This window comes from Condylura cristata, unplaced genomic scaffold, assembly GCF_000260355.1.
Source record: "Condylura cristata isolate star-nosed mole 26May11 unplaced genomic scaffold, ConCri1.0 scaffold00003, whole genome shotgun sequence".
Classification (NCBI taxonomy): Eukaryota; Metazoa; Chordata; class Mammalia; order Eulipotyphla; family Talpidae; genus Condylura; species Condylura cristata.
The window spans coordinates 269,391-283,099 of record NW_004567104.1 but is presented as its reverse complement, the minus strand read 5'-3'; the positions used below and the strand labels follow the sequence as shown (position 1 = coordinate 283,099).

The window sequence follows — 13,709 nt, the reverse complement described above, 5'->3', positions numbered from 1 at the left end:
GGGGGGGGGGAGGGATAAGAGGACCCACCAGAGACAGAGTTGGGAACAGAACAGGCAGAACTGGTGAAGAACACTGCTAAGGGGAGCAGTGGGTGGGTCAGAAGTCTGCACTACCAGGGAAGTCATTCAACTCATGCTGAAGGGGCAGGGATTCAATTTATGCTGAAGTGGCTTTAGCTTCTTAGTGCTGTGCTTTAACCAGCTGCTACGCCACCAGGGAAGGCCCCTGGAGTTTCTTTTTAATGGGCTTTGATCTGTTAAACATTTTGGCCATCTCAGGAAAATATTCTAAGAGGAAAATTGACTTACCTGCTACAAGTATTTTCCCTCTTATTGTTCATATTTAGATGTGGAACCCAACCTCAAATTTTTCTGCATTGTGGATCCTTTTGTGTTGAAATGTCATATGATTTCTGTATATTTGGAAGCTGTGTTGGGATAGCCTAAGTGATCCAGCAGGGGCTTTTCCACATAGGCAGCATGTAGAAGAATTGTAGTTTGTGGCTTTGAAGTGACAGTAGCTATGGCTGCGTTTTTAGTGTTTTCAGTTCTGAATTTATAAAAATATGAACAATAAAAGATTTGGAGCTACTTTCATAGTTGGGGTATACCTGTACATTATAAAACAACAGCAGGAACTTCAATTTTGTTGGTTAATCCATATTAGGAGCAAAATGTTGGCAAATTAAAATTTGGTAGTTGCATTGTGGTGACTGGAGATCTTATGATATAAACATTCACACTTCAGTTGTTGAGAATTGTGAAGATGACTTATTAGAAAGTAAACACCTTAATGAATGAACCTGTAACTTGGGGTGGATGAGGGTTGTTTTGGAGGTTGTGGGTAAGGAGTATAGAAGAGTTAGAATTTTAAGTATCACTAAAATAGTAATAAAACTGACCTTCCCTGGTGGTGCAGTGGGTTAAAGCACAGCACTAAGAAGCTAAAGCCATTTCAGCATGAGTTCAGTCCCTGTCCCATCACCAGAGGTGATCCACATGGCATGGCAGACCTCTTCTGACCCACCCACTGCTCCCCTTAGCAGTGTGCTTTGTTGATCTGCCTGTTCTGCTCCCCACTGTCTCTGGTGAACCCCCTCACCTCCCCTGCACCTTTGGCCTGTACCCCAGCTCTGTATGCATAAATAAATCTTTAATAAAATATTAAAAAAAACAGTAATGAAACTAACATGCTAGATAATGCTAAATCACTTTGAACAAGTAAAACCATACTAACTTGTAAAATGTTAATATTAAGCAAGGTACTGGTTATATAATCTCTTAATTTGATCAATTGTCTAGCCACAGTTTCATTAAAAAATGAAATCTATACATGTACCTTTGCTTTGTCCTTAGTTCAAGCAAATGGAGCTATACAAATTCGTGCACCAGAATGTCCATCTCATAGCATTACTTAAAATAAGTAAACTTGGAAAACTCTAAGATTTAACCTTTAGGAATGTGGGTTAAATGTTCAGGAGATAAAACAGTCATTGAAGAATGACATAAATTCACCAATGAATGTTAAATAATATAAATTACATACAGTGTAAATACATAATGTATAATAGATTTTACTTATATGTCTCTAGAGGTAATATAATACATTTAGATGATTAAACTTTACTAATAAAAAATTTTAATTAAGGGAACTAGTAATAGTTTTAACCAGTGCTTCTACATAAGGAACTACATAGTTTTTTTTTTTTTTTTAAGATTCATTTATGCATACAGAACTGGGGTACAGGCCAGAGGTGTCCAGGTGGTGAGAGGATTCACCAGAGAGTGGGGAGCAGAACAGGCAGATCGAAGAAATACACTGCTGAGGGGTGCAGCGTGTGGGTCAGGAGAGGTCTGCCATGCCATGTGGATCATCTCTAGGGCTGGGGACGGAACTCATGCTGAAGTGGCTTTAGGTTCTTAGTGCTGTGCTTTAACCTGCTGCGACACCAGGGAGGGCCTCATAATTTTTTTAAAAACAAGTAAAAACTAACACTTGAGAGTTTCAAAAAAGGATGATTTCTGCTTCAGAAAAAACTTGCAACAAATTTAAAAGAACCAGGTCTTTAATTTTAATTTGGAGTATCAATTAAGGGCTGAAGGAATATAACATCTAATATACATTATAATGACTTTTCCCTTTTTAAAAGAAAAATTTCTATTTTGACGTTTTTATACTTTAATAATTATAAAAGCATTTACTGTGCATGTGTATGCAAGGTACTGAACTAAAATGTTTGGTCATCACACTCTACTTGACGTAATAGGACATACAAATGACCATTAGGTTAGATCCATTTCTAGTATGTCAGATTACAAAGCTTTGTTGAGCTGCCATAGTAAAGTGATGCTCTGTATCTTAGGCTTGTATTTAATAAGAGTCGAAGGATGAAAATATGCTATTATTAGATAATCTGTAATTTAATCTTTTGTTTTGAATATACCTATTTTGTGGTTGATTTTTTTTTTTTAAAGATTTATTTATTTATTTGTGCATACAGAACTAGGGTACAGGCCAGAGGCTCAGGGGCGGGGAGAGGCTTCACCCGAGACAGAGGTGAGAGGCTTCACCAGAGACAGAGTGGGGAGCAGAACAGGCAGATCTATGAAGTACACTGCTGAGGGAAGCAGCGAGCGGCCCAGGAGAGGTCTGGCTCGCCATGTGGTCTCCTCCGGGGCAGGCGGCAGGCGGCAGGTGGGAATCGAACTCATGCGGAAGTGGCTTCAGACTCTCAGTGCTGTGCTTTAACATGCTGCGCCACCAGGGAGGGCCATGGTTGATTTTTTTAAGCAATTCAAAAAGTGAAAAATTCCATGATGTTACATTTATTTAAAAGCATTTTTTTTTTCTTTTTGCCACAAAGGCGCCTGTTTTGTGTGCTTGTTATTCCCCAGTTACTTTTGCTCACTTAAAACTTGTATCAGTGCAGATTTATCTAGGTATTTACTTTAGCCTTTCAAGGCTGTACAGTAGTCCAGTGTAAGGATTTACCATACATAATTGGCTGTAGTCTTAACTTTTCAGATATGAGTTTGCATTGTCATTTAACCTTGTATAAAACTCTATGGAGACATGTTCAATCATATTTTTTAATGCAGTGTATAGATATAGAGCAAATATGGGTAATACCACAATGTTGGTTCTGAAGTGGAAAATGTGTTTATTAACATTCAGACTCCCTTCATACAGGACATATAAAAATTCTTAGCATTTTGATTATACATAAGTCTGTTTTCTACATAGTTACAATAATATTATATAGTTTAATTTTTCATAATACATTGTTTAAATACATCATAAGTCCTGTTAAATGTAAGCACTTATTTTCAGATCCAATACTCAAACCATTTTTCTCTGTACATACTTTAGCAGGGTTAATTAACATTAGATGATCTTTATTAAGAGGTATATGATCTGAGTATTAACGTATGCTGTTTGGTATTTTTATATACAGCATTTTCTTTTTTGCTTTGATCACAACACAAAACCCTTAAAATATACTGAAATTCAGTAAGTAAAGTCCAGAGACATTATTTTAACTTATGAATCAAATTCATATATAACACTATTAAAAACCTTAAAAAAACAAAAACTGCTGAAATCTATACTAGTACAGACTGTTCCTACAGGGTAAGACTACTGGGGATAAAAGGAAAAGGTTTCTTGGTGGTACTGATAGGAGGAAAAATGCTAACTTAGCCTTGTTCCTCTCACTAATGACAACAAGTTGGAGTTGGAGAAAAACCAGAACAAACATTCCAGCTCACCAACAGCTGAGTAACTTTATGGAGATGGAAGTTGGCTTAGCTCATGCTAGGTGACCACAGGACTGACCTTGAGTGTGAAACAGGAGACATTTGCATACTGTGATCTAGGTCTTAACTATAAGCTATGCTGAGGAATATTTTTATGTTTTGGCTATATTTCATTCCATAAGAGTTGGTTTGATGCTTGTGTTACAGCACCAGTCTATTATTAGTTATTAGTGAAATGAAGTACAGTCCTGCAGATACATACCAGATTCAAAAAACAAAAACCCTATGATTAAACTTTAGAATACTGAAATACAATTATTTCTACAGGAATCTCTGAAGGGAGCAAAAAAGTCAAACCATTATATACCTAAATAAAACATTTTAAAGAAAACCAAATCACCCTAAAGGTCAAACAGTATTTGCTATGTTGTAATCCCGTTGACCATTAGGCTGCAATTGGACCACAATACTATGTTCATTAACTTCATTTTCTGCATCACTACTGTAACTATCTTCATTGTCATCTTCCTCATAGTCTGAAGATTCTGTCATGTTCTGCTGTGATCGAGATTCCGCCAAAGCCCCAAATGACTGGGTGCTAACAGAAGCCAAAGGTCTAAGTAAAGGGGTGTGTTCTGATACTTCATTTTCTTCTTGACTACTATCTGTGTCAGAGTCTGAATCGCCTTGAGAAGGAACAACTTTTTGCTTGCAGACTGGACAGGTTTTTTTGGTTTTGGTTAGCCAAGGATCTACACACTTGCAATGATAAGCTGTTGAAGCAAAATATAAATCTGTTAGCATACTGTAGTTGAGAACATTTCTTTTTAGTCACTTGTCATATTATAATTCATATATACCATGTAGGAATAAGAGGATAGTTTATAAATTTTTATAAATATACTTCCATGTTTAATGAGACCACTAGTTAGTACAAGCCTTGGTTTAAGTGTACTGTTTTCTGTTTCCTCCAATATTGGGCCTAAATATAAGTTACTGTACATAAATTTAAAATAGTATGTAACCATACCATGGGAACAGGGGAGGATTCTGAGCTTGTCTCCATCTTCATATTCATCCAGACAAATGGCACATACATCATACTCATCTCCTATGATAAAACAGGTAAGTAAAATTAATTAAAAGATGTAGGAAAATCTCAAAATTTCTCATTAGGTCTTCATAGTTACTTTAAATGTTTCAATTTAAATGATGTCTTTTAAGCAGTGAGCTGCTTTAATCAGGAACTTTAAATTTTAAGTAAACTTTTACAGAAAATAAGAAAACTAAATATATAGGGGCCTCCATGGTGGCCTAGAGGTTAAGTCTCAGGGCTATCATTTCAACTGTCCATCACAATGGCCCAGACAGGGAGCTAGCTGACATACCTCACTGGCTGTTCCCTTTAGCAGTCTATTTCAGTAAGGCCACTTGCTCTGCTCTCCACTGTCTTTAATAAATCATCTCATCCACTGGACATCTGCCCTGTACTTGTGTACATCTTTGTGCACAAGTAAATATAAACATTTAAAAAATAAAAATGGATATAAATTTGCTTAATCATTACCTTTGAAAAAGATTTTTACAAAAAGAACTATAATTCCATTAGAGTTTTATGTAACTATAAATATTAGCCATGGGGAACTTATACCAAAACCAGAATTTCACAATTACAATAAAATGCAAAGTCTTAAATATTAACGACTAGGAGTACTTTAAGGTTCTGTGGAGCTTGGCAAGTCACTTAGCCCTTGACATCCAGTTCTTTTATCTGTAAAAAGATTGTATATATCTCTGAGGGTTTTCAGGATAAAATGAGATAATGTGAAAGGGTCATTTATACATAGGATTCATTAAATGGTGTGTGTTCAAGTTCATTCAAGTTCATTCAAATCCAGTAAGGTTTTCAAAGAAATTGGCATTCTTATATATAACTTTCTTTTTAGGTGGGGTCAATACTGTCTTAGGGGTACCACTGGGTTAGTGTTGTTCATCAACTCTGTATGTTAGGTAGATCTATGGTATGTACAAAAGTCCCAAGTAACACAATTCATTTTCTGTCCCTCACACAAGAATGTTAGAAAGCATGTAAGGAAAAAAAGCCATCATCTGTAAAGAGAACCTAAACATGACACACAAAGGAAATGATCATTTCATCAAACACTTTAATATAATTCAATATGCATATTCAGGGTCTTAAATGGACTATCCTAGTGAAAATCACAAATTTTGTTCATTATCTTCAGTTTGGTTACTATAGCATTGTGTATGTATAGAATCAAATACATTCTATAAAAAAATACAAGGTTCTGTTTACAAACGTGTGAAGTATGACTGATTATGTAGACCTCTATAAGAGTAAGAGTCCAATACATAACTGTACACTTTTTTATGGAACTAGTTAAATGAGACTATTTGCAATACACAAATAACTGATTTCCCATTGAAATAAAACTTTGTTGGATTTTATTACTTTATAAAAATGCCCATTAAAACAGATATAGTTAATATAAATGAACAGGAACAGAGTGATCCAAAGTTGGGCAAAAGCTCTAAACTTTATTTTATTGAAGTAGAGAGGGTGTATTATCCCTATGGGCCCTATGTATTTAGAAGGGTCTTAAATGTACAAGGCATAGGTGGAAATTTGCATCAAGAAGATGTGACATGGATGACTGGTTAGGGAGATCCACCAATACAGGCTTTACATATGAAGGGGAAGGTCACAAGTTGATGTGGCCTCTAGAACATGGAAAAGGAAAGGTAATAGATTCTCCCCTAGAACCTTTTCAGAAGAGAACTCAGCCCTGCCAACATCTTGACTTTTAGCCCATGAGACCTATGCTGGACTTCCACAGAACTGTAAGATAAAGTTCATGGTAAAGTTTACATAAGAATAAGAAATGAATACAAGGTAGTATTTGTTGGATTAGCCTTAAATGTCTGAAACTGTTAATTCAGAGTCACTGGTATCCTAGAACCTTTGAATTGTTCAGAGTGATGGTGTGTGTGTGTGTGTGTATGCATGCACCATATAATCTAGCCATAGCACTTAATTTTGAAGTTGACAGGTCAGGATTCGAAGGTGTACTATGATCATGCACCAGACTGGAGCCTACATTCTGAAAGGTTCTGAGAATTATCAAGGTGTTGGACTTGTCATGAAATACAAAGCATGTGTTAGAAAATATGGGTGTCTCATCCTGGTTATTTAGTCTTATACAAGATACTTATCTCTTACATTTCTGCTTTCTCAAAGGCAAACAAACATTCACATGCCTGTGGTCTAAGATTATTGAGCACTAAGAAAGGTAATACAAGTACAGTACATTATATAGTAAATGGCACATATGGTGCCTTTAATCAATCTCTGTATGATAAAAATCTCCATATGGCCTAACAGGCATACTAGCATATGAAATCGAGTACTGAAACTGGCTGAGAAGCTGCCAGTTTCTGTCCCACCAGATGAACTGTATGTTTACAGAAGAAGTTAATGGCAATGGTCATTGAACCTTTTTGTTGTACTTAAGTAAATCTGTAATTATGTAATATGTAAAAAATATGTGAATATGTAATTCAATTAAATTGTTAAAAATTTAATTTAGGCCCTACCTGGTGGCGCAGCGGGTTAAAGCACAGCACTGAGAAAGCCGCTTCCTCATGAGTTCGACTCCCACCTGCCCCGGAGGTGACCACATGGCGTGGCAGACCTCTCCTGACCCGCCCACTGCTCCCCTCAGCAGTGTACTTTGTTGATCTACCTGTTCTGTTCCCCGCTCTGTCTCTGCCTCTCACCACCCCTGAGCCTCTGGCCTGTACCCCAGTTATGTATGTACAAATAAAATAAAATCTTTAAAAAAAAATTTAATTTAGATATTCAGAAACGCTTGAAATGTAAGTCTCAAAAACTCAAGTTTAACTTGAATGCAAGGTTAATTCTCCAGAAATCTAAGATTGTACAAACATTTTTAATAAAATGAATGAAAGCAGAATTCTACTTTTGACCCATTAGAATACCTAAAGCTAAAACAAAATAAGTAGAAAATAAACCACGTACAATGACAACTTGGAAATTTAATGAATTTAATGCAGTCTTCAAGACTGCAACCCAACATTAAACAGTTTTTAGGTTTATATTTTTACCTTGAAGACAAAGATAAGACATTTATGCATGATTTAAAATTTTAACAAATTTTAGAAATAACCAGTATGTCTACAATTCAGTTAGCATAATAGGATTATATAAGTGCTAATAAATGTTAGTTTTGTTACTGTCAACTCTATGCTACAAGTTTTGTTGCTTAGTATAAGACAGTGATTCTCAAGGGATGAATGTGCCCTGTAGGACATTAGATATCTGAAGACATTTTGGTTTTTACTACTTGACAGTGCTGTTAGGCAAAGGATGTGGGTTAATAGCCTACAAAACAGTTGTATAACCCCCATCAAACAAAGAATTATTCTAGAATGTCAACAGTGCTGAAGGTATAAAACACCTCTAGGCCTTATTAAAACAAAGATTTTGCTAATTTACTAGTGGATAGGAATGCAGAAATTGCAAAAGGAATAAGATTTATACTTATTGTATGAAACATTGCTTCTATCTGGACTATTTCTGGCCTTAGTGTTATTTGCATAATGTGAAAAAAATAATGTTTCATCAATCTGTGAATGTTAAAATTATAGCTCAACAGATCTTGCATTTCCCCCCACAAAACCTATTCCTCTTGAGTTTTCCTCCCCAAATCTTAAACGACAAAGTATAGCAAAAGCATTGAACCATCAGAATATGAATCAAACAAGGACTTAAGTCACTGCAGTGACTTGAGCTTGTCATATGCCCTTCCTTGATGCCTCTTTCCCCTTAGAGTGTACATTCAATCTGGCAATAAGTCCTACAACTTTTATCTGTAAAACATTCTAGAACTGCTGATTCTTCTCTTTTCCTCAAACTGCCTGGTCCAATAGTCTGGATTACTGTAAGAACTTCTGTAGTCATCTGCCTCAGGTTTTTTCTCCCTAAGCTGACTATTTAAAGAAAAGGTCAATCATAATATGTTAATTTAATTTTAGTGGATTCCATCTCACTCAGAATAAAATTTGAGTTCTTTATTCATGATGTTCACGTAACTATATATAACCTGACCCCTGCTGCCTGTTCCCATCTCATCTCACTTCACTCAGTCCCCTTCAGTTATGCTTCAAACACAATGGATGTATGTCACTCTTTGACTAAAATGTAAATTAAGTTGGGGACCTTCATTTAGCCATGTTATGACAACGAAAGAATTTGGTCATAAAATTAGGAATAGAGGAATCACCATTTCTAGAGATGGCTCAAAAAAATGAGCCAGTATGGAACAATCTAGTAATACTGCATACAAATTGATAACTAGCAGTATTGGTCAGTTCACAAACTAGTCTAGGCCATAAATCAACCAAATAAAAGAGGGGAAGCAGTTAAGGCTAATACAGATTTCATGGAAAATGATTTAACCTCATTTTAGATAATCTGCCCAGGGAAGATAGACCATGGGATTCATGAATTTCAGGAAAGATTATTCTTGTAGAGAAAATATCTTGTCACATTACCAGTAAAAAACAGCCAATTAAAAAATCTTATCTTCTCTCTTCTATACAAGGTCAAGGTCAAATAGTATAAAATATTTTTAAAGCCATGTTTGCTTGAGAATCCTTTTTGGTTATTTTTAAGCTCTGATAAAGGAAATAATGCATACATTTACGGTTAAACTGAAAGCAGTCAAATGTATTTATAAAAATTAAACATGCACTGATCGATAAAAAATATAACAAGTATTGGTCCACTTTTATATAATTGTTATAAAATGCTGTATTGCTGTTTTCCAATCTGAAATAAAATCTTTTTCTTCCTATGCAAATTCTCTTGGAAGTCTAAATGAGGAAGCTATAAAACAAAAATGCCTGGTAACTTAAAATTCAAACACAAAACCCATTTATCTCATTTAAATCTCAGAGATCTGGCTCCTTCACACAAGGGAGAAAGCTCTCTCAAAGACCACCTTGCATGCTTAGAAGAGGGGCTGTTGAAAATGAAAACACGGATTTTTCATCTGTTGTGAAACAGTATTTTAACAAATAGTTACAGACCTGGAGAAATACATTGACATAGGAAACTCAGTAACCACAATTTCAAGTAAAGAGATACTTTTGAGCACAATAATGAGTAAGGAAGAATTAATAAGGAGACTGCTTCAGAAGCAAGAAAATAAGCTATCTTGTATGTGCTAGAAATGGCTGTCGATATTGAAATCATCTAAATCACTAATCAGCAGAAACATTTCTGAAAAAGATGGAAAGAAGAGTATCAGCAAGGTAGGAGGATGTAAAATGATCCTGTACCTAGACTAATGCTGACTAACTTCTAAGATACGCTTTTTGTGCTGATGCCTTAAGTTGCTGGGTTCTGTGGGTTCAATTATAGGCAGTGTGTCTGTGGAAGATTTACAAATGCCAAGTTCTTTTCAGCTCATTGGCAAGTATTTCCTAAATATTAGATTCTCCAATTAACATTTACACTACATTGTAAGCTTGTTAAAAGTCTAAGAATTCCATAGTTTGAATGTGAACTCATTGGAGTTCTGAGTACCTACAGAAGTGCTCTGCACTTCCTCTCATGTTTTCCATCTAATAGTTGAATCTATAACTGTGAGAAAATTTCAACAATTGGGATTTTTTCCCTACCATCCACAAATATTTTGTTAAACCATCAGAGTGTAGCAGAACATGGATGACCTTTCTTGTACTTTAGATACCAGATCCATGATGACCCAAACATTCTAAAACAAAATGCAACTCACTCAACCTTAATAGTTATTAGAAAATTTCAAGTGCAATGTTTATGAAGTTAACATATTTTAAACAATTTTTCATTCATAAAATAAATGAATGAAAAGTTTTGTGGACACATGTTAGGATTTCACAGTAATAATTGTATCATTTATTGAGCTTTCTATATGCAAAGCACTGTTAACATTTTTTCATATATTGATTTTAATCCCCGTGTTACTTTTTGAAGAAGGTATTGTTAGTAACATTCACTAACATGTATGGAGAGGTTATGAAACTTATGCATGGTCACACAGCCACTAAATGGGTAACTGTGAATTCTACCCAGATTATGACTGCAAAATCCATTCCACATAGTCTTAACCATTATGCCATAGTCCTCTGGCATGTATACTTAGAATTTCATGTTACTTTTAAATAACTCCTTCAATTTAGAGTGTAAAAGGTAAGAGGCTAAGAAATTCTTTTAAGTAGCTGCTTAGTAGAAATTAAAATGTCTCTAACTCTTAACGTCAAAATTTTCCCTCAGACTGCCACACATGGAGACCAAATGAAGATCACTTTTTCCTTCTCTCCCATGGTTTTTATATTTTCACTACAAGATAACAGCTATCAACTCCAATTTTAAATAAAATTCAGATATTTCTTACTCTGATGATGAAATGATCGGGTATGTGAAATAACGTCAAATGAAGTCATATCTCTTCATGAAAGGGATACACTGGCAACATTTTTTTTAGAAGTGTGTTTGTGAATTGCTTCATTATGAGCAATCATAAAAATGACTTTCTCAGAGGTCATAAATCCATGTAATAAACTTGACATCCAAAACTAAGCAATGATGTCAGCTTTTGCCAAATTCTATTATGTGTAATTTTTTTAACCTAGCTGTTCGTTCTAAGCAATCATCTGTACTACTCTTTATTAGTCCTACCACTGCTTCATTATGTAGATAAATTACAGCTACATTCCAGATCTTTCTGAATAGGTTGAAAGATTTGTCATCATACTGAAGTAAAAAAAAGTCAAAGGAATTTTAGAACGGTAAATATTGTTCTAAACCTTAGGGACTTTAAAAGCATCTCTTTGTATTAAATAGAGAAGGTGTCATTTTTTTCATTATTCTACGAAATTGTCAGAAATTTTTTTTTGTGTTTTCTTTGTTAGGTTTTGGTATTAGTGTGATGTTGGCTTTGTAGAACGTTTGTGGTAGTTTTCCTTCTTTTTCAAATTTTTGGATGAGTCTGTATAGAAAGGGCACTAGTTCTTTTCTGAAAGCTTGGTAGAATTCATTTGTAAATCCATCTGGTCCTGGACTTTTATTTTGGGGGAGGATTTGATTACTTCTTCTATTTCCTTGCTTGTGATTGGTCTGTTTAGCTGTTCTATTTCTTCTTTATCTAGCTTTGGGTGGCTGTAGAGTTGTAGGAATTCATCCATTTTGTTACATTGTCCAATTTGTTTGCATATAGTTGCTCATAGTATTCTCTAATTATTCTTTTGATTTCTGCTGGTATGTTGTGATTTCTCCTCTTTCGTTTATGATTCTGTTTATTTGTGCTTTCTCTTGTTTTTTTCTTTGTGAGTCTGGCTAGTGGCCTGTCTATCTTGTTTATTTTTTCAAAGAACCAACTTTTGGTTTCATTGATTTTTTTGACTGTTTTCCTGACTTCCGTTTCATTTATTTCTGATTTGACTTTTATTATTTGTCTTCTGCTGGCTTTGGGGTTATTTTGTTGTTCTTTTCCCAATTCTTATAGGTGGGACATTAGGTTCTTTCTTTCAGCTATTTCTTGTTTCTTTATGTGAGCTTGTATTGCTATATATTTTCCTCATATAACTGCTTTTAATGTGTTCCATAATCTTTGGAGACTTGTGTCGTCATTGTCACTCTTCTCCAAGTATTTTCTAAATTCTTCTTTGATCTCCTCATTGATCCAATGGTCTTCCAGTAGTGTGGGTTTTAGTCTCCACGTGGTAGGTGGGTTTCTTGCCTTCTTCATATGGTCTATTTCTAGTTTGTTTCCTTCGTGGTCTGAAAAAATAGTTGGTATGATTTCGATCTTAATGTATCTATTGATGTTTATCTTGTGACCCAGTATGTGGTCAATCCTAGAGAATGATCCATGTGGATTTGAGAAAAATGAGTACTCAGATTTTCTGTGGTGCAGTATTCTATAGATGTCCACTAGACCCATGATGTCCAGGTCCTTGTTCAGAGCTTTAGTGTCCTTACTTATTTTTTGTCTTGTTGATCTGTCCATTGTTGAGAGTGGCGTGTTGAAGTCTCCTACTATGTACGTATTCTCTCTGATATACATTTTCATAGATGACAGTAGTTTGCTAATATATTTTGGTGCTCCTTCATTTGGTAAATATATGTTGATGATTGTTATTTCTTCTTGTTGTATTGTCCCCTTAATCATAATGTAGTGGCCTTCTGTATCTCTTTTAACCTTCTGTATCTCTTTTAATCTCTTTAGTTTGAAGCCTATCTATTTGATCTGATATAAGTATAGCAGTTCCTGCCTTCTTTTTTGGCCCATTTGCTTGTAGGATTATTTTCCATCCTTTTATTTTCAGTCTGTTTTTATTTTTTGTAGTTAGATGTGTTTCCTGCAGAGCATAATGATGGCTTCTGTTTTTTAATCCATCCTGCAACTCTGTCTTTTGACTGATGAGTTTAAGCCATTTACATTTAGAGATAATATTGATATACTGGCACCTACATTTGCTATTATGATCCTTCTGTATTTTTATTCCTTGTTTTGAACTGTTCTTGTTCATTCTTCTTTTGGATTTGGTTTGAGGGCTTCTTGTAGTAGTCTTTGGAGTGGGGATTTAGTCATGATGAAATTGTGGAGTTTCTGTTTGTCTGAGAATGTCCTTATTCTTTCTTCATAGAGGAAGCGGAGAGTATTCATATTCACAGGGTAGAGTATTCTTAGTTGGCATTTAATGCTTTGGAATTTGGTGAGTATGTCCCTCCACTCTCTTCTTGCCCGTAGTGTTTGTTCACAGAAGTCTGATGTCATCCAGATCGGTTTCCCTTTGTAGGTTATTTGTTTCTTCCCTCTTGTCATTTTCATTGTCTTTTCTTTATCTTGCAATCTTGGAATTTT

General features: G+C 35.1%; 1 protein-coding gene across 2 annotated transcripts in view; it reads right to left on the bottom strand.

The window, feature by feature from the left end:
* Positions 1 to 2,832: 2,832 nt before the first annotated feature.
* The window catches only part of RNF13 (ring finger protein 13), a 136,971-nt gene continuing 126,094 nt past the window's right edge, over positions 2,833 to 13,709 (bottom strand). Inside the window, exons 7-8 of one of the 2 annotated variants that reach the window (XM_012733691.1) lie at positions 4,787 to 4,869; positions 2,833 to 4,529 (exon numbers count right to left, since the gene is read on the bottom strand). In XM_012733691.1, coding sequence (XP_012589145.1) covers positions 4,165 to 4,529; positions 4,787 to 4,869 — 448 coding nt within the window. In that variant the 3' untranslated portion in view covers positions 2,833 to 4,164. The remainder of the gene's footprint in view (positions 4,530 to 4,786; positions 4,870 to 13,709) is intronic. The other variant, XM_004674908.2, reaches the window with a different exon arrangement.